At 31.5% G+C, this 22,430-nt stretch overlaps 2 protein-coding genes across 2 annotated transcripts; one reads left to right on the top strand and one right to left on the bottom strand.

Moving 5' to 3' along the window:
• Nucleotides 1-1,595: 1,595 nt before the first annotated feature.
• Nucleotides 1,596-1,929, bottom strand: LOAG_03077 (hypothetical protein; the record flags this gene model as incomplete). Its single annotated transcript, XM_003138614.2, has 1 exon — nucleotides 1,596-1,929. One exon carries the CDS (start codon nucleotides 1,927-1,929, stop codon nucleotides 1,639-1,641), a length of 291 nt encoding a protein of 96 aa, XP_003138662.1. The 3' UTR covers nucleotides 1,596-1,638.
• Nucleotides 1,930-2,696: 767 nt separating this feature from the next.
• On the top strand, nucleotides 2,697-16,009 carry LOAG_03076 (UDP-N-acetylglucosamine-peptide N-acetylglucosaminyltransferase). Its single transcript, XM_020446206.1, has 24 exons — nucleotides 2,697-2,808; nucleotides 3,617-3,740; nucleotides 4,025-4,175; nucleotides 4,420-4,501; nucleotides 4,707-4,868; nucleotides 5,090-5,158; nucleotides 8,341-8,537; nucleotides 9,215-9,304; nucleotides 9,689-9,833; nucleotides 10,141-10,242; nucleotides 10,573-10,827; nucleotides 10,968-11,069; nucleotides 11,481-11,660; nucleotides 12,149-12,310; nucleotides 12,512-12,601; nucleotides 12,799-12,924; nucleotides 13,149-13,337; nucleotides 13,566-13,658; nucleotides 13,791-13,973; nucleotides 14,273-14,437; nucleotides 14,619-14,859; nucleotides 15,137-15,260; nucleotides 15,535-15,725; nucleotides 15,890-16,009. Exons 1-23 carry the CDS (start codon nucleotides 2,743-2,745, stop codon nucleotides 15,719-15,721), a joined length of 3,285 nt encoding a protein of 1,094 aa, XP_020303421.1. The 5' UTR covers nucleotides 2,697-2,742; the 3' UTR covers nucleotides 15,722-15,725; nucleotides 15,890-16,009.
• Nucleotides 16,010-22,430: the final 6,421 nt, after the last annotated feature.

The following is a 22,430-nucleotide window of genomic DNA, read 5'->3' as shown; positions in this document are numbered from 1 at the left end:
CATTGTATTTATCTGTGTACAGCATGAATACAATTCATATATAATAAGGTATTCAATTTTATAACATGCACCTGTGATTGAGTAAATTACACTCATGATAACTAACAATAATATTACTAGATCATATCCATATTAGATATGAATTAATCTTTTCCTCAATCATTTTTCTTATACTGAAAACTTAATTAGTGACTGAATAAAAAGAAAGAAAAGAAAGAAAAAGTCACAGGAATATTAGTGACAAGTGAATGAGGATATTACCAGCTATATCATAACAGATAAGGATTAATAACAAGTCGTTAATTATTCATGCAACTTTGGAAAGTAAATTAGTGATTGAATCAGTGAATTATCACTACTGATAAGTGGATAATGATATTATCGAGTACACACATCTATAATTGGAGGATATGAATTAACAGCAATTTCCTAACTGTTTCTATGGCTTTTTTTCTTTTTCCTAAAAATTAGGTATTGAACCAAATTTTCAACTAATCCGAAAATGGATGAACGCTTAAGCGATAGACCTATACTCAACCATTGGTTCATCCACTTCTGCTTAACAAAAATGGCCCACTTGGAGCATACATTCAATATCTATGCTTCATTTAAGCAAACAAGACATCATACCTCACGTCCTACAATCCCTCTAATCATTTGTTTTCATCTGCTTTATTACTTCATCTATCCTGAGAGAAACCTTAGAAGGGATTAACTACCACATAGTTTGATTAATCTTTTAACCCCTATATTAAAGTCAAACGATCGATTTGCACGTTAGAATCGCTTCAGAGCTGATAACACTGATAACAATATACTTGTATAAGTTGCGTAATTACCTGATTACTCCACTTTTTTCTTCTTTTTGCTGAGAAGCTCAATTAGGAATTGAACTAATTAGCTAATTAGTCTACTACTTGAACATTACCCTTAGTGTAACTCATAATTTACCCGAAATTTGCTTAAATGTCATGTATGCCTTTTGCGTTTGTGTAAAGTGATGCGCAATCACCGCAACGAGAAGATGGAATTGTCGACAACCGTTAGAGGGGAGGAGGAGGAGGATGAGGAGGAGGAGGAGGAGGAGGAGGAAGAGGAGGAAAAGGAGGAGGAGGGGAATTAAGAAGAAGGATGACCCGGTTTTTTCTTTACTTCTATTAACTTACACTATTTTCGCACAATTTCAATGTCCTCTTCTTTCTCAGTATCTCCATACATTCCTCTATATGCCTGCTCTTTACTATCTTCTATTATATTTCATTCAATTCTTCAATATGTCTAACTTCCTACCATATCAATTGATCAATCAACTTTTTCGCATATTTCAGGCTTTGCTACCAGTAGTTGTAGGTGGGTGATATTAGTGGTAGGATTGTAAAGAATCGGGAGTACGGGAAAGCGGGAGGAGCGGGGGAGCGGGGTGGGATGAAAGCGCGAATGAATCTATGTGATTGGGGCCATTGTATGTGTAGTTTATGTTACGAAATTGTTGGAATATGTACTTTGATATCAAATTTACGTTTAACTCTTTCCGGCTCTCATTTTGGAGCGTATTTGCATAAGAGTGATAACAGCTTTAGTAAGCGATGATATGTGTGTGTGTCTGTGTGTGTTGTGTCTGTGTGTATGTGTGTGTGTCTATGTGCATGTGTATGTGTGTTTGTGTTCGTCTGTCTCTGTGTATACATATATGTGTGTATGTGTCTGTCTGTCTGTTGTGTGTCCGCGTGTGTGTCTGCGTGTGTGTGTCTGTGTGTGTGTGTCTGTTGTGTGTGTGTGTGTCTGTGTATGTGTGTCTGTTTGTGTGTGTGTCTGTGTGTGTGTGTCTGTGCGTGTGTGTGTCTGTGCGCGTGTGTGTTTGCGTGTGTGTGTGTCTGTGTGTAATAAGCTCTTATCAAGAAGTATGACTTCCATTCTGCCAACTTCCATCTCTTCTCGTATTGTTTTCAGCTACCGTATCCATCCGTTATTGATAAGTAGGAATTATTTTTAACATTCGATGAACGCGAAAGGCGGACACGCTTAGATTTGAGTATTCAATATAAATAAACAAATCGTGATGAAATGTTCTAGAGTAGTTTAGTGATGAAAAAGATAAGAAAGAATAAGATGTTAGAGGTATGATTGAATGTGATATGATAATTTAACTTGATGTAGAATGAATGATAAAAGAAAATAACCCCGAAAATGATGACCAAATCACTGTGCATAGTGACCAAAAGTAATGGAATGAGCTTTGCATTAAGCATGAAGTCAATGTTAGCTCATTATTCAAATAACTTCCCGCAGGTCTGATGCTTTTACGTAGCGAAGGTTTTTTCTTTGTGAATATAATATGTAAATTATCTAATCATTGGTTTTAGTCAAAAATGTGGGTTACAGGAGATAGCTTAAGTTTCTGTGGATTTAATTTTTGGTAGTTACAGAGCAATGAAACGCGTGAAAATATGTTCTTCTCTTTTTCCCTTTTGTTTTTTTTTCTTTTTCTTTGTATTCTCGTAGAATTTTAACTGAACTTGAAAAACTATAGATTATATATGGTGAATTGCGATACGGTTTTAATATAGTTTGAAAAATTTTCCTTCTCCAACTGAACTTCAAATTATTGTTACTATTGGCGTAAATGTTCGGTTTTTATGCTTTTAAATTGCAGTTATTTTTCTTGAATCATTCTGTTTTTTTTTTCTTTTTACAGTGCATAAATCACATAGTTGTGGTGTTTTTCCGGTCTAATTTTTGAAGATGGATCCAAACAAACCGCAGTACTTCATTCATCCGTATGATCCTACGAATCTTACTGGTACAAAGGTATGTTTGCCCTATTATGATGAAAGAGTCATTGGTTACTGTTTCAGAGTTTCTGATTAGTTTGAAAAGCTTTCCTAATCGACATATGAAAGTTTGGAATTATGTCGAAAGATTTCAAGTATAATTTTAGGCTTTAGAAGGTTTAAATTTGCCGCTGGCAAATTTCAGCTAGGTTCTAAGTCAGTATTCTTAGGCTTCAGGTAGTGGTGATAAAGATTATTGTAGGAAAGGTCACGGTGGTGATAAGAAGGTTCCAGTTTTTTTCGTGAGATATTAGGGCGTGGGAAAGTCCTGCATTTGTGATAAATGTTATTAGCAAAAGTTTGGACCTGAAACGATGAGTTGAACTCTAGCTAATCTTTGACAGAATTTTTGTTTTGTTACTCATAGGGAGAGCTTTGATTTAAATTATCAATTAATGCGGAAAACTCTCAAGTGACCACCTAGAAATGCTTACCTTTGTTGAAAAGGGAAATTATGATAAATATAGGATGCTGTCGTATGGTGGGTACTGTAATCGACATTTGAATTTGTTAAAGCCTACGCACAATCAATACCGGATGCTGCAATATTTCAAAATAAGTTTATGCCAAAATTAGTTTTCTTCGAGACTTGTAAGTTCGGATAACGCTTAACAGTTATCCAAACTGCTCTATTATATTCCGTTTACATCTAATATATGGCTTATGTAGTGTGAATCACATATTTACCTGTTCCAAAGTGTTCATGAAGTTTTTTTCCGCATAACAGTCGTGAATATTTCATATATTTTATCATGTTCTTTCGCAAATATGAATTATATTTTCAGCTGCAGGTTATTTCTGGTTCACCACTAGCAGTTGTAGCTGCAGTACAAAAAGCACAACAACAACACGTTGCCGCAACACTTACAAGTGCTGGTGCGCCGGTCGCAGTGAATATTGATATACAGGGTAAGTAATGATTTCTTAAACATTAATTTGGAAGATTCCATGACGAGTTTTTAAATGAAAGACTCCATGGTTATGCGACCAATCAGTTTTTAAATGAAAGTGTGTGGGAATGACGCATCTTTTTGTGAAGTAGCATAGGATACAGATGCAGTTTTACATAAAGATGAAGGATACCGAGTTATTAATTAGCATTTAATAGTTAAATACCGAATGTTCTCGACTTTTCGATGTTTGGTGTAGTTTAGACAATTTGTCAGTCAATTTTAACTTTCTTTTTTTCATAGCATTAACTGACATGGCACATCGAGAATATCAAGCCGGTGATTATGCAAATGCTGAGCAACATTGCGTGACAATTTGGCGTGCCGATCCAAACAACGTCAGCGTTCTACTTCTCCTTTCTTCGATACACTTCCAACTAAAAGACCTGGATAAGTATGTACTGAAATCGCAAGTAACTTCCTTTTAATAAAAGTTGGCCATTTGATGATATAGTTTGTCGTTAGTTTCTTTCGCAGTACTAAGGAAAATAAAAGTTTTTTTTTGGAAATCAAAGTAAAAAGGACCTTCATTTGGCCGTCTGATTTCTTCCTTCAACATCACTCATAATCAATTTATTTCTACACTGAAATTACGCCAGAATGGAGTGCAAATATTTACTATGAATTTTTCAATTAAGGTCGATGCAGTTTTCAACAATGGCGATTAAAGCAAATCCGAAATGTGCTGAGGCATATAGTAATTTGGGCAATGTATACAAGGTTCGATTATCCCTCTGGTTTCTTCTATCAAGCTTTAACCTGATGTTAAAAGAGATCTGAAATCACTTATTGTCATGTTAATCCTGCTACGAAATGTCATGCTGGCAGCAGATGATAATAGTAGCATTGTACCAGATGTCTTTAAATATTGATTATTATTATTGATTTCAGTTTTCTCCTTCCAAAAAGTTATTCTAACTTACAGGAACGAAATCAATTAGCAGAAGCACTAGAAAATTATAAGATAGCGGTATCACTGAAACCAGACTTTATTGATGGATATATCAATCTAGCAGCTGCATTAGTTGCAACTGGTGATTTGGATCAAGCTGTGAATGCATATGTTTCTGCTCTTCAGTATAATCCTGTAAGTTGTTGGGCGTCAAGTCTGAAAGCATAATGTTACATTATGTTAAATTCACTGAACGTTAAATTCTATTTTGTTGTACTTAGTCATCTGATTGGACGATTCTTGCAGATTCTTTAGTGTTTTGTTATTTAGACCATATTGAATGAAATATTGGTCAATGTCCTCAGACATTTTCCTTTTTTATTGGTCTTTTGCTGATTCATTTTCTGACTATTCAGGATCTATATTGTGTGCGAAGTGATCTAGGGAACCTGCTAAAAGCAATGGGTCGTCTCGAAGATGCAAAGGTATTGGTTTGTTGATGGAATGAAAGTTCTTCAGGGATTAATAAAGATTTAGACAAACAGTGATAGTAGGATAACAGAATACCGGCGACAATGCAAAACTAATGTAAGTCTACAGTAAAAGTATAAGGCTGACGGTCACGCGTTACTTATCCCCCTTAAGAGTTTTAATACTTTATTGTGGGAAATATCCAATTTTTTAAAAAATCAACACACTTCCGGTCGGAGGCAGTAAATTATTTATTTTTTAAATTAGAATTGGAACAAATCTCATTCTCAAGTTTTGGATTTAGGAATTCATTTTTTTTTGCTGCCTCTGCGGGATTAAGTTGAATAAAGTACGTTGTCATTTAAAGGGCAGAAGAATTGCTGATATCATTTATTGTTCGGATGTGATTTCCGGAAGACTTTTCCTATTAGTTATCTCAAATTGATGATGTATTTAGGATCGAAAGCATTTTTTGAAAATCTCGAGTAGTTATTCGAAAAAATTCAAACGTTTTGAAAAATTTTTCTTAGATTAAGGCTACGAAAAACTTTTCTAATTTCTCTCATTGAACATTTTATAATGGACTTTTATTTTTTGTGCTTTACTGGGATTTTATAAATTTTTGTTGCATTCAAAAAAAAAGAAGACTATCACACGGAAGGCTGTTCTCTCTTCAATTCTTTTCGGATTAAAGCCATTAACTTGGAGTCTTTTTGTAAATTTCATGTGAATATGGTTGTAACATCAAATTTTGGACCAAATGATATCAGCAATTTTGATGCTTTCTGCGGACTCCCACCAAATCATATACGCGCGCGCGAAATAAGACTGTTTATTGTAAATCTGAAACTGACCGCTTTATCCCACCTTAAATTTCATTTTTCATATTTCTAGCGAAAAAGATTGTTTTTTCTTTTTTTCCAAAAGCGGTCAATTTCAAATTTGTAGGTTCTAATCTATATTGATGTGCAGGCTCGCTTCGTCCAAGGAATTGTGAATTCTGCTGAGTTTCTGGTGATAATTTTTAAAATTTATACTGGGGAAGAACAGTCAAGGAGGAAGACGAGATTAAAAAGAAAAGACTTTGAAATACCAGATTGGGAGAATTTTACTTGTAAACTTGTAGTAATATCTTTCGCCAGTTCTCATGAGTTCATCTTCTTTCGACGTTATTCTTACGATCAGGGATGAATTCAAAGATGGTTGCTGAAATTTCTTGTTATTTCTCCCGAATTCCTGGTTTTTCTGTCATGTAATTTGAAATATCTGGTTGAGCTCAGGAATTGTGTTGTGATGGAGAAAGTAAATGTGATGTCCGTTTCCTAATATTTTGAACCATCCTTGAATTCATTGCCATTGTATCCTGATGGCAGTTTTTTTTTTTTGGAAACGTTGGCCACATCTTGCAAGTAATAGTTATGTATATTCATGATAAGTTTCTGGTACTGAATCAGTAAACTAAAATTTCCGAGGGCTAAATCTGTTTTTTCAACTCTCAAGGTGATACTTTTAACCCCTTTACCCGGGACCAATCTCTTTTTAAAGTTTGCAAGATGCTTGATCCGTGGCTTTTGAAGCTGCCATCAGTACCCAACCAATTACTGAGAACGTACTTTTTTCAACTTACGAATGAGACCATTCCGTTGTGAGGTGTGTTGATGACAACAATCGTGATTTTGGATTGAAACGGAAACAAAATTCAGGGTTGTTAAAAGTTTCTTTCAGTGGGTTTTTGCGATTAATTCATCATTAGCAAACTTGGAGTTTGTTGTGGCTCGGGCGAAGAGAGGCAGTTCGAGGTATTAAAGGAAAAATTGTTAGATCTATTTTTTTTGAGCATGTAACGGAAAGGGTGCATTGGAAAGACTTTCTGTTTTGTTAGTTCCATTCTGACCAGTGTATTGTTGTGATCTGGATCAGAACATGACCCAATTTACCAGAAGTGATGCAAAATTGCCACGTGCTGCTGACACTTGCTGCCTACAGAGCGTGTAAGAAAAGTCAGTTTATTTGTCTTCATATTGCTGGGTATCAGAAGTGAAATGGTTCGAATTTCACTCGTTTACATGAGTATTGCGGAAGCAGCAAGTTTTATCCCATATCCCAAAAACAATTCACCCTTTCCAGCATCTTAAACATGACTAGAATTATATAAATCCAGAGGAACGGACGATTCTTTTCTTTTTATTTCTTCGAATTCGGAATTTTCGACACACCGTCGAAAAAATATATTTGAAAATGAAAACACTGAAGAAGGAAATGCAGTGTATCTTTGAACAGATTTGACGGAAGTTGCACAGAATTCTTCTGATCATCTTTGGTCAAATGTAGGTTTGTCGATTTGGATGCAGCTTTCCGTTATTATCCAAATAAATGGCACAGTCTGTATTGAAAAGCACGGGGAATTCTACGCGGAAGGATAGCAGTATGGCAAATAAAAACGTTTGGTATGGTTATATGTGTTTTAATCTTTGTGATTTGCTTGTTGCGCTTTTATCATTTTTATTATCGCTGTAAGGCTTATGCTATAGCCTGAAAGAATGTTTCCTTTTTTTTTTATTCTTGATTAGGAATTTCTGAAATCCATCTCTGACTTAGGTCTTGATAAGTCTTGGGTCGTTAACGGTAGTCGGTTCGGAATTGTTAATGTTATTATTATCATTTTCATCATTATTATTATTATTATCACTATTATTATTATCATTATTATCATTATTATCATTATTATTATTATTATTATTATTATTATTATTATTACTATTATTATCACTATTATTATTATTATCAGTAGTCATCGCATTATTAGCATGTTACATCTTTTGGGCAATACTTTTTTTTCTATCTCATATATTCTCTTTCTGATTGTAATATCCATCTAGCGGTTCCTCAGTCTGTATCTGTTACTTTGGTCTTTAAAAAAGCGCAAACATTAAGTGCTTAATGGTTGTCATTACCATGAACACAATTTGGGTTTACAAAAAAATAATGGGCCAATTTGCGTGAGGTATGCTTTTTGACATAATTTTTGAAATTGTGATAAAGTTACAAAATGTTTCAGGATATTTTTAATTAAATAAGACTTAGATAAGGAAACTTTTAGTTTTCTTGTGAATTCAATATGCTTTCAAATTTCAGCTGAATTCACAAAAACAACCTTATCGAATTTTACAATGATAAGAGGAGCTGTATTTTTTAGGGTTGTTATCTGAAAGCAATCGAAACACAACCACAATTCGCGGTTGCGTGGTCTAATTTGGGTTGCGTTTTTAATGCTCAGGGGGAAATTTGGCTTGCAATACATCATTTTGAAAAAGCAGTTCAACTGGACCCGAATTTTCTGGATGCTTATATAAATTTGGGTAATGTACTGAAAGAAGCGCGCATTTTTGATAGGTGTGCTTCATTTTTAATCAAATTTCATTAAACACAACCAGGATTTTTTTATTGGAAATTAATTTTAATGGAATATTGTTTGTTTTAAATTTTATAAATCGTCAGAAGGATGTGCTGTGTTGAAAGCACATTCACTTCAAATATCGTAATATGTTTTGCGTCACGCCCTAAAATAATCTATAATTTATAATCTGTTGCTAGAAAAATGCTAAATAAGTTGGGATAGTTGTTGGCAGCCTTCTTTAGCCTAATTTTGCCTGCATTTATGCTTTTTACATGATTGTGCCCTATCAAGAAGAGACATTCATAAGTCTTTCTACCTTTTATCTTCGTAATCTCCTGGATCATGTCACTCTTGCTTGTACACCTTGATTAACATCTAGACGATGATTCTTATCAATATTAATTCCTTTGAAATGCAAATTTATTTTATGAACATCGACTAATTTATCCATAATACATTATAATACATTATCGGTAAAGCTATCATTAGTTTGGTTAATGATACTTAAAAATGCCATCGATTAATTCTGATGCCCTTTTTTTCCAATTTCGCTTATTCACAAAATGCTTCTTCAAACGTCAGAAGCATGTTCATTTCCTGAAATTATGAAATTTGGTCAGGATCATTGCATATTTTAAATGTTTCACTAGTTTCGTACAACAAATCATTTTAGGGCGGTTGCTGCTTATTTACGTGCGTTAAATTTGGCCGGAAATCATGCCGTTGTTCATGGAAACCTAGCATGCGTTTATTATGAGCAAGGGTTAGTATGTCCGTTTTCAGATTCTAGGCTGATTAGTTTATTCTTCGGATACAATCTGTTTGTACTACAAAATAGCGTAAGAATATATAGTGGGTTTATGCAAGTGCATAGTGATGGGACATAATGCAGCCGATATAAAGAGATGCAAATAAATCTTCCAGTTTTGTGAATTTTTTATGGGAAGGCAGAAAAGATACGATTTGAAAATGTTCAACACTGATTTCTATATACAATGTTATTAGGTGAAGAAATCCTACACATTTCGTTTTATTGAATTTGACAGCGACTTTAATTTTGTAGTAATTTTCGGTATTTTGGAAGACTTTTTTGCATTTAAACTGAAATAAACATGGTTTTCTTCTAATTTTATTGCGAAAATTTCAGACTTATCGATTTGGCTATTGACATGTACCGAAAAGCCATCGATTTGCAACCGAATTTTCCTGATGCATATTGCAATTTGGCCAATGCTTTAAAGGAAAAAGGTTTGGTATCTGAAGCAGAAGCTGCATACAACAAAGCATTACAGGTGAGATTTATCATTACCATATCAGCGCTTTTAGAGAGGAAGGAAATTATTGCATTATTTTATCTTGGGGTTGATATATTGTTTTATTATAAAAGTGTATGACTAACTTTATTATTTTTATGTGTTGTTGTATAAGTTTGTATGCTATTACGTATGCTTTCTTTTGTGACTATCTTGTGTTCTATAAAATGCTCGCATTCATTATTTTAGAATAGTTTATGTTACTGAGGTCAGGAACTATATTTGAATTTAACGGATGAACTTGTAAATAAAAAATGTTCCTGAAACATTTCAATGCAAATTTTAGCTTTGCCCAACGCATGCTGATTCACAAAATAATTTGGCAAACATTAAAAGAGAGCAAGGAAAAATTGAGGATGCTACAAGGCTTTATTTAAAGGCGTTAGAGGTATTACTTCACAATAATTTGTCTTACATTTTTTTTATTTATTTGAAGTTTTTCTTCATTTTTCACAGGAGACGTTTTTTATAGGGTAGAACAGGAGATTTTTTAATTTTAGAAGGAATTTTTATAAATCGACTTCTGAAATTCTCCGAAAGCTTTCTTACAGCGAACTATTTCATCAAATTTTCTCCATTCCTCTTTTGTGTAAAGTATGCTAAAACATTTGGGACAGTTATTTTAATAGTTTCGGAAGTTAAAATTTCAGTTTCAAAAATCACTGCTTTTTCTGGAGTAGAAATTGTTCAGGAATTATTCACTGTTGTTATTTCTTAGATTTATCCTGAATTTGCTGCTGCACACAGCAATCTTGCATCGATACTGCAGCAACAAGGCAAGCTCCAAGATGCAATAAATCATTACAAGGAGGCAATTCGTATAGCACCCACATTTGCTGATGCGTATTCAAATATGGGAAATACATTAAAAGAAATGGGTGATGTTGGTGGAGCGTTACAGTGTTATACTCGTGCCATCCAAATTAATCCTGGATTCGCTGATGCGCACAGTAATTTGGCTAGCATACATAAGGTAATTTCCGTAATTCTTTACTTACGCTTTATTATATATTGAATCTTTAACCATACTTTTTTCCGTAACCTCGCTTAATTTCTATTTTGATATGGAACTAAATACTTTGCCGTTTTCATACTTTATTTATACGTTTCCAGGATTCTGGAAATGTTCCTGAAGCAATTCAAAGCTATTCGACAGCACTGAAGTTAAAACCTGACTTCCCTGACGCATTCTGTAACTTAGCTCATTGCTTGCAGGTATCCGCAGTTTTTTATCATATAATTCCAGGTATTTTGAAACGTTGAGGAAGACAAGCTACTCTGGAGAGGAGGAAGTAGAAAGCAGTAGAATAGATTTGCCATTAGTTACAGTATTTTTTTTTTTTTTCACTACAAATAGTCTTAGTAAACATCCCAAGAGACTAAGTGGTTTGAATCGATTTCGCTTGAAATAATAGCTGTGGGTCTTAACGTCCTTTGGTTCCTATGTCCATGTCTTTTCGAATATATCTACGAATTTCTATTTGCGTGTAATTTTTTTGAAGATTTTTTAAAACTAGTTTAGACTCAGAAGTACCGAATAATCCTTATGGAAATTTTATTTCTTTGTAATGGAATAAACTTCCAATGCCTCTTGATAATCTGATAATTCTGAATGTCTAATTTTAGATTATTTGCGATTGGACAGATTATGACAATCGTATGAAGAAGCTTATAGCAATTGTTGATGATCAGCTACAGAAAAAACGTCTACCATCAGTACATCCACATCATTCAATGCTCTACCCGTTAACACATGCTGTTCGAATGGCTATCGCAGCAAAACATGCACAATTATGCATTGAAAAAGTAACGCTATATTTTTTTACTTTATCACCGACTTCGTTGAATGAATGTCACTGTTGCAAATCGCAGATGAGTTGAGCATTGTTGAAATTATGTCTTTGATTTGGATGCCTTTGATGCTGACAACACCGTATCAAAAACTTTGTGATATTTCTGTGTCAGTTGTACTGTTTTTGTTGATGTGTCAAAACTGTTCCGGTATTGAATGTGGTGTACTTAAAAAAGTAATTTATGATAAAAATAGTCCAGTATCAATTTTCTGAAATAGGCTCATTACAATAGTTATTTAACTACGTAGTTCATCTACTGATTAAGTTGTAGGTGAAACATTTTCTCCCATACATAGAATTATAATTCTGTAGCGTATTTACCTAATGTTCGCTTTATATTTATTGTACAAAATTTAACTGCGTATAACGGTCGAATTGAACTGAAATTAGTCAATGCATTTTTTTAGGTTAACTAATGAGAAATGATCATTCTTGTTTCAGGTTCAGATATGTCACAAAGCTCCATATATATATCCAGATCGAAACAGCGTTCGTAAAGGACAGCGTTTGCGAATCGGTTATGTATCGTCCGATTTTGGCAATCATCCGACCAGTCATTTGATGCAATCAATTCCGGGAATGCATAATCATGAAAACGTTGAGGTGGAAATCATATACATTATTAACAACTTAAGTTGAAAATGCCAATTATTTTTTCAAGTAACTTTTTACATAAATTTGCAGAAAAAATATTTTTGTGACCGGTAGAAACTATAGAGGAAGGAAAAATGAAAAGTAATTCCAATTCGGTACCATTAGAACAGTTTAAAATTACTAATTCTCTGTTCATATGAATTATTTTAGGTCTTTTGTTATGCACTTTCTCCAAATGATGGTACCAACTTCCGACAGAAATTGATGAACGAGTCAGAACATTTCATTGATTTGTCGCAGGTATGAATGTTTAATTTACAGCCTAACTTTTTAAATCGAAATTTGGAATTGTTCATGCGAACATTCGTTCCACTGTTTGAAATATTCCGAAGTTTTGTATTGCATATGAATCTTATTCCATTTCATTTCTACTTCTCTATCTTTTTTAGGGGGGCTTTAGGATTTAAAAAAGAAATCCATTGAAGATTAATGTTTAGATTACATGTAATGGAAAAGCAGCTGATCGTATACATGACGATGGAATCCATATTTTGATAAATATGAATGGATATACGAAAGGTGCACGCAATGAAATATTTGCGCTGCGTCCAGCACCCATCCAAGTCATATTTTGTTTCATTTTGGGATTCACTTTTATTTTTTCATTTCGATAACTACGGAATGGCATAAATGATTCTTGCTTTGTGAGCGCGTATATGTATTAAAAATGAAATTCCCACATATCCGTTTGAACTGTGTTAAACAATTTTGTTTCTCAGTGATCTGGGAAAATTACGACAGACAGAAATTACTTTTAAATAAGTATTGATGAAGATATTGATTTCAGGTGATGTGGCTAGGTTATCCGGGTACTTCTGGTGCTCCATTCATGGATTATATAATCACTGACTCGGTAACATCTCCTTTGGAACTTGCACACGCCTATAGTGAAAAACTTGCATACATGCCTCATACATTCTTTGTTGGTGACCATGCCCAAATGCTGAAGCATCTTACTGAGCGAGTAATTGTTAAAGTATGTTTTTTAGTGTGGTTTATTTCATGTTACGTTTTTCTGTTTGTTCTTGTTATTGCTCTATTATTTCAGTTTCTATGCTGCCACCTAATGGACATTACTGGGGAAGTGAAATATCACTTCTTTGAGTGACATTCAAACCGTAGTAATTTCCTAGTGCTCTTCCGGATTATTGCATGGGAATCAGTGGTAGTATGTTTGTGAAAAATCATTAATACTTATTTATAGGAGAAAAATGATCCAACTCCAATTGACAAGGAGACTGTTACTGTTGTGAATTCGGTGAATTTGGAGCCGCTGTTGTCAAAAGCAGAAGTCAAGGTGAGGATAAACTGCTGTCCATATAGCAGAAAAAAATATGAAACACTGGTTTTTAAGTTAGAAAGTGAAATTATATTCGTATTAGTGATATAGAGTAATAGATGCATAGTTTTTTCAAAAAATCTGTTCCAGCCATTTGTTCGAGAAGCTGAGGTGGCGCATGGTCCGGAACGTGATATGATCAAGACCGAAGTAGTGCTTCCAGTAATTGAAGTACCAACAACTGAACCACTTAAGCAGATGATTGGTTCTGGCATGATTGCTGGTAATGTCGAGGGTGTGCCCGTACAGAATGGTCTTACTACTTTAAATCAAGTGTGTAATATTTATTTGCAAAGATAATAATAATCTTAATATTCATATCTCAGATTTAAGTTAGAACAGAATATAACTTATTTTTTCTGATCTGTTTGATTTCTTAAGTATTGTCGTCGTCAACATTGCATCTTTTTGGGATAGAATTAGCATGGGAATTTATAGCATTTCTGGTTGGTCAAAATTGTACGACTGGAATATCCACATTCAGAAGTTAAAAAGGAATAGAGAGACTTGTGATGGAAGATAGCCAGATAAATATCTTTTTGCAACAATCCTTTATGATGCCACTGTTTCAGACGCATGTGAAGGCAGCAACAGGTGAAGAAGTACCACATACTATCCTAGTTACTTCACGACAACAATATGGACTACCTGATGATGCTATTGTTTTTTGCAATTTCAATCAGTTGTATAAAATCGATCCTCCAACTCTATCGATGTGGTGTGATATCTTGAAATCGGCAAGAATTTTTTCTGATTTTATTCGAATTCATCAGATTTCCTTTTACCAAGTGTCCTCTTGATCGCTGATTTTTGTCGTGAACTCTCGTTTATTTTGTAGTTGTTTCGTGAATTTTAGATATTTTTAATTTGATTTCCATTCTTTAATTATATGGCTTAATAATTATCTCAATGTTCAAGGTACCAAATAGTATTCTGTGGTTGCTTCGGTTCCCTTATCACGGTGAACCAAATGTAATGCGGTTTTGTGCGGAACATAATATTGATACGCGTCGGATTGTATTTTCCAATGTTGCTGCAAAAGAAGAGCACGTACGACGTGGGCAACTTGCGGACGTTTGTTTAGATACGCCACTTTGCAATGGACATACAACTGGAATGGATATCTTATGGACAGGGACACCAATGATCACTATGCCATGTATATTTATTTGTTTTATTTTCATTTCTCCCCTAAAATGTTTGGATTATCATTAAAATGAAGAAGGAGATTCAATGTGACAAGAAAAAAGGAAAAAAAGAGTTTTTTAAATAACATGAACGAGTTTAGATATAAATTGCAAATATGATCAGTGTAATGTTTAGCAGTTCATTTCCTAGCGCGAAAGTTTTTTTTTGTTGAAATTATAAGGGAGAATTTTGAACCTTCATTTCAAAATAATTTTCTCTACTTTTTATTAATTCTATCCCTGTTATAGTGGAAACACTAGCATCGCGTGTTGCATCAAGTCAATTATACGCTCTTGGTGTACCTGAATTGGTAGCAAAAGATCGCGAAGATTATATCAAGATCGCGAAAAGACTGGGCACTGATCGAGAATAGTAAATATTCCCTTTTTTCCATCATTTTTTGAATTATACAGAAATCTTAAATTCGATTTTTTATTTTACTTGTCAACTTAATTCCTTTCATCATTCCGTTGTGTAGTACGACTTATAGTTTCGTCATTACTAAAAATTACATTCTTTACATTGTATATGAAGTAGACAGGCCGTTACGGTCAGTATAATTTTTTTTGCTCATTTTCAAATAAATTATAGCAGTTTTATGGGGAAAAAACTTTTTAAAAAAGTTTTTCAAGCGAATAAATTTTAGTCTTAGTCAAATTCGTGCAAAAGTCTGGAAAGCTCGAACAACATCGACACTGTTTAATGTTCGACAGTACTGTTCGGATATGGAACGTTTGTTGCATAAGATGTGGAAACGTTATGCTGATGCTTTGCCACCGGATCACATATTGTCGGAACGTGAGGGACGAGATCCAAGTGATAAAACAAATTGAAATGGTAATTCCTCGGATCATTTTTGTTTTTCACGGCTAACATTTGGTTATATTGTTATACGCTGGGAAGTCACTCAATAAAGGAAGAAGGATTGGTTGTTAATAGGCTATTAAATTAAGAACTGAAGTGATTTGAAGTTTGTTACCCATATTGTTATCATATTTTAGGAACTCATTTGTTTATGGATTCAATTCGTTATCATATCATTTTGGCGAGAGGGAATAATTTTTTGGCTGTTGTGAAAAATAGAATGGCTATTTTATAGTAATTAGTGATACGAGTTATTGATTTTCTCTTTATTGAATCTGGAGCATAGTTAACTCAAGGATATGACCATATATCCACTTCAGCTTGTGGATCCAGCATGATCTGTAAAAGGGTCAAGCAAATGCCTGCGGTTCCTACTAATCTTAAACCAATTAATGTTAATTGTCCTCACTTTTTGACCATATTTTACGCAGTTTTAATGATACAAGACGATAAGAATTCTGCTTAGGCTAAAATCCAGTAAATTTTACAAATTATAACGGATTCTTGTCGTCATTCGTTACGTGTAGTAGTTAGGTTCCTTGTCTTTTGTTACATTTTTGTTCATATTTCTTTCGTTCTTGTTATTTCAATCTTTTTCATGTATAATTGACTGGGGATTCCGGGGAGTCTGAGTGATTGTTATTCAATGAGAATGAAACTGTTGGTTCATTTTGAATTTTTGTTTCACGTTTTGCATTGTAACAAAAAACTGCCATCATTTTATCTCAAAACATTCATAGTGCAACGATTGATTGTTATGGCCAAAAAAGGGGAAAAGTGAACTTCATGATAAAATGAGCTGCGATTTTTTGTTCTTGTTTGGGTTCTTTTGTTTTGGTTGAAGTAGTATTAATCATAAGTCTATTTTTGTATTAATTTCTTGAGGAAATCTTTTAAGCTAAAGTTGGTCATAGTTAGAACTTTCCGGTAATAACCAGGTAACAGCTCATTCGCATTATGAGGATTTATCAAGGATAAGTTCATCTTTTGCACATTTGGGAATCAGAAAATTCTCCTTTCGTCTGTTTACAAATTTTATTCATAATTTGAAAATTGCCCGTATTTTGTTGTAAACTGTGTATATCCTTTCACTAATTGCTTTGGTATTTGTTTTCAGAACAGATGAAACTGTGCATTGTTATACTGATTATAACCTCACAATTATTATGTCAAAGCTACAAAAATACGTTAAATGGTTTATGCGTATGTAAAAAAAGAAACATGGCATGGTGATGTTGTCATGTTGAAATATGATATAGATGTTACAAGCATATTTCATCCATATATTGCATCTATTTTATTGTATCATTTATTGAATATATTTGTTTGCTGGTTATCTCACCGTTTTTCTTTCCCTTTTTTTTTCTCTTTTGCAGTGGTGGTCTTTTTTTTTTTGGAATATCGCTATTTTCAACCTTTCTGTTATTTTGTCTTTTGAAATAAGTGAAATTTCCTATTAGAATGCCTCATTCGGTTCTGTCAAACATTTCACTGTTTTCAAAATATCATTTGTTTGGGATAAAATTTTGGAAATGATTGGTAATTCATATTTGGAAAGTAATTGCATCTTTTGGATAGCATTCTTTGAGGTAGACTTGCTGAATTACAAAGATCTTCAAAGAAGAGTTTGTTTTGCGAAATAACTGATATTCGTATAAATCTCTGACTTTTTTCCTCCTGAAATATTAGTAAAACGATTGTGAGAGATGGTCACATTTCCAGGCTGAAACACGTGAATTATTGTTCTGATATATCATCTTCAAACATTCCTTGGTTATCTTGTGGGATTTAATCTTTATTTATGTAGAACTGTTATCACGATGATTATGCAAGTACTGATTATAGAATTTACCGGTAGGGAAGATATGCAAACATTAAGTTTAACAGTTATCGGATTCATTTGCCAAATATTCGTGTTAATTTGGGTTTATAAAATGAAACTTAATACTAAAGTAAAGTTACAATATTAATTGTTGGTCAAAAATAATTAGCCTGAAATTTGTTACAACAATTCTACTAACATTGTCATAATACTAATGTTTATTCTGATTATATAGAAAAGAAAATATTTAAATTGGAATCTTTATTAATACAAATGTATATTGAATTAAAGAAATGAGAAGGTAACATCCTATTAATTGGTTTGTATATTTTTTCTCAATTTTTTTTTCCTGCTTAAAACTAGGCAAATTAGCATAAAATTTATGAGAGAAAGTAACAATACTTCAATTTAGTGTTATCCGATAAGTTACTCGTATTTATAACTATATGATATTATCTTTATACCTATAACTATGTTTATAATATTATCTTTATAACTATCTTTATAATATCTTTATTATCTTTATATCTTTATAATATTACCTTTACATCTATAATATCTTTATTATATTATCTTTACATTTACAACTATATGATCTATCCTATTGGACTAAGTATATATATATATATTTTTTGTGAAAGTGATAGGATAGGATAATAAATATTTGGTATAAAAAAAATATGGAAATGCTATTGTATAAAAAAGGAGAAACATAACAAGGTTAAAGATTGTAAAATCTGTGAAAATGTCGTATTGTATTACGTGAATTACATTGGTGATCCAAGTTTATAATACGCGAATCACTCTAATTTTCTATGTTTGTATTACATGAATCACTGTAATAATTTATGTTCAAGCGTTAAAAACATTGGAAGGCTTTTTGAGATTCGGTATTTCTACATTGCCTTTTTATGAGGATATTATTTTGAAGAATAGAATATTGATTGAAACACATTTATATTTATTAATTTTTCCATATCATTTGTTTATTTGTTTACATTTACATGACGATCGTTTGAATTTAATTTAGCGATAATTTCAGAGATTTTTACCGAGGAATTCATGATTTATTGTCAGTGCAATCCATTTTACAATAAATGCATTTGGAAAAGTTTATTTTTTGAATTTTGAAAAACTTTTAATTCTTAAGAAATGAAGAAGTATTTTCGAAATTTTTTTCCGATTTTTATTCTTCTATGTATAATTTTTTGATAGTAAAAAATTTCACTTATTCAATTTTGATGTAATTCCAAATGTTAATCAATGTTAATTGAAACTAATGTTAATTAATTACGATGATTTTAAATATTGGTTCCGTTCCTTGTCTTATTTCTGATTGTGACAAAAACGATACCTATTATTGTGACATATTGTTTGAGCTAGAAATATTTCCCAGCTAATGTATGCTAAATTTTATTGAAATTATGCAACGAATCAATTTTTTTGTAAATAAAAAGAAGCCAAGAATGCTAATATCATTTAGTTTTCCCTTTGTTTCAATCATATTCAATATCATTTGATGATAATTTGCTGTTATTAATTATCAAATTAAATTGCAAATATAATAAAATACAATCTTTATCATTATCAACAAATGTATTGTACTCTTTTGATAACGAATGATAGCTACAGGTATATACTATCATCTGGAACCAATTCAATGCAAATAATGCATTGAAAATTTAGTAGAAACAAAACAACTGATTGCTAATATTTTATTTCCTTTATTATTTACTTGTATTGTTTTTAAATTTGCAATTTTAGACTAAAATTTTTATTACCTGAAATTGTCTATGATATAAATCTATCATGTTTCTGTCCCATACAATTGTGTAGAGCTTTGATTTTAGTTAATTGTCACGTCATTTAACAAATTTCTGCGTTTCTCTGTCTTTTATTTTCCGGCATAAATTTTCAAAATACTATTACTTTTCGATCCAGTTCAATAAATAAACTTCAAGTCTCAATAAATAAAGTTTGGGTCCAATAAATTCCTTTCCTTAAAAAACAAAGATCATTTTCTGTATACATTTCATAACAAACAATAAGAAATGCTTATTTTATACAAATTAACAAATTAAGCAAATGCTTTTTGAAAACATTTCGTATGTAAAATATGCCAGAAATTGTTTACTAATTGATCAAATTTATCCAAAAAATAAATTCTCAATATTTGTAATCTTTTTTTTAGTTTTAGTATAATTACATAATTTTAAGGTATGTTGGGGAGAATCATTGGCGATCCTTTTAATGATATAAGTGCCTTTAATGATTTCTTTTAGCAAAAATTTAAAAGTGTATTATATGGGAATATTTCGGTGAAAAGTGAACAGATTCCTAACTACCATATGTTATAATATTTAATTAATTATTGGCTTTACAAAATAATTTATTTCAAAAAATTAATTTTACAATATTTGACAAACTTTAATTACCAAGATTTTCTATGAAATCCTTTTTAAAATATCGTAGTGATTTTAACAAATATTTATGGAATTTCTTTCTTGTTGATTTTATCGTTTTGTTTACTGTATTTATCGTTGTGTTTACTGTATTTATCACTGTGTTCATTGCGTTTACTGTACTTATCCCTGGATAATTCTTTTTTCATTGTTTCCAAACAAAGTTTTTATAATATATTTAAATAAAGTGTGGTATTGTTATCATATCGTTTGATCTGGCAATTTCTAATTGTATTCTTATCATTTCTGATTAATATTTCTTGTCATAATTATAATATATAGTGAAATACTTAATAAATATTTCTTATTTTTGCTATAATTCACATACCATTATTGTCTCATTTTATTACAGTTTCAGTGCCAAATTAAATACATGAACATATACACATATATACATACAACACATACATACATACATACACAAATACACATACACACATACACACAGACACATACGTGTACATAAAATTTCAAATTATTACTCTCACCAACCGAATACATCATAAATGTATTTGCATTTTACTTTTAAAGATCGAAAAAAGAAGGAGGAATGAAAGAATGATGAAGAAAAAATGAATAAATTGTTGAAAATAACGAATAAAATTCAATTGAAATATTTCATAAATAAATTTGATTAATTAACAAAGAATTTTAATGAAATGAAATTGTTGTTTATCATCAATACATTTGTTATTTTCATTGAAACGAACATAACTTTTAAAAATAAAAAAGTTTTCTTTGCTGTTATTTACTCTTTGTTTTATATTGTGAGTCAAACATACATTTCAGTCAAGTGAAAAAAAAATTTATCGAAATGTCAAATTTAATTGATTTTTTAAATTCCAACTAAAATTCCAATATGCACCAATACATTCAAATTATCATTTTTGTAACCATTCGATGCGCTTCTTTCATATGTCTCGCTATTATTGTTTGCTGCGCAAAAGGTTGTTATTTTCATTTTGTAATGAATAAAATAATATATTATGGTTTACATCATTCGATTAAAAATTCGATATTAAATTAATTTCGGTACAAGTATCATATTCATAGGAATATTAATTACAAATTCCATTTAAATCCATACAAATGTGTGTTTGTCTGTCTGTCTGTTTGTTCTTCTAACATAACCGTAAATATTTCGAAATTGCAAACAATACCATTCATTTTTTTTTCCAATATTTAAGGTTGAAGAAACAATGAAATAAATGATTGAAACAGAACATCCTAAATAGCAAATTATAGTAAGCTATAAAATATCAGAAATGCGTTACTGAAACAAGAATTGAACCTTATACTCAATTCTTGTATTCAATATGACGCTATTGGTCAATTTGGAAAACATTATTATGCCCATCTTTTTAAAACAAGATTTGATGAATAAAATTTATGATTAGCTAAAGCAAAAAAATTGTTCAAGTGAATATCATTGATGTTTAATTGAATTCTTTAACAGCATGAAATGATTATTTACCTATCATGAGAAATTAATTATAAACAATTAAAATATAATCATATTTCATCATATCCAAAATTAGAAGCTAATTTTTAAGTATTATTGGTAAGTAAAACATTTTGCGATTGTCTGTAATGTTTATGGAAAATTGAAAATTTGTAAAATTTTCGATTTAACTAAAATTTGCATTTTCAATCCTGGATCATAAATCATTAGCAAAATAATAATTGGTGCGTTTCTGGAACTGATAAATGATTAATTGGTAGTTATCGGTGTAATTATGATTATTGTTATCTTGAAATAATGCTTGTGATAATTTCTGTAATTTATTAATCTTTAATTCGATTATATGGTATTAGATAAAATTACTATCATGCTGTATCTTACAAGCTAACATTAAAAATGATGATTATTACATCAGCAATATAGCAGTTTTCAGCAATAAATTTCGTAGGTAGAATGATTTGATATTCATTTATCAGCGAAACAGCAAGTGATAATATTTTTACCTGAGCAAAAAAAAAAGAGAAAACAAAATTTTATCAGTCGAAATATTTCCTTGTGAGCAAACACAGTCTAATTATTATCTATTAATGAGTTTGTTGCAAAATCATTTTCTACAACATATTCACTTGTAATTTGTTCAGAAAAATTTTTTTTTCTTTCTATAATTTTCATCTTTAATTAAAAAAATGAAACCCAAAGAATTTATTTTCTTTTCAAACAAGTCTAGTCACATTTGCATAATTATGTTGTAATTATTTCGGAATTATCATTATTAAGACACCAAATTAATCATTTGCTATACAAAAAAAAGAAGGTCACTTCTGGAAATTTCATATAATTAGTTTGAATTAATTAAATTTAGGTTAAGTTTCAGAAACTTTACTTTCACATGAAATATCAATAATTGAATGAAATAATTTGGAAAGTTGAAA

The sequence above is a fragment of the Loa loa genome, assembly GCF_000183805.2.
Source record: "Loa loa unplaced genomic scaffold supercont3.52, whole genome shotgun sequence".
Lineage (NCBI taxonomy): Eukaryota > Metazoa > Nematoda > Chromadorea > Rhabditida > Onchocercidae > Loa > Loa loa.
Note: the sequence above shows the minus strand (reverse complement) of the source record. Positions and strands in the feature narration are given on the sequence as shown.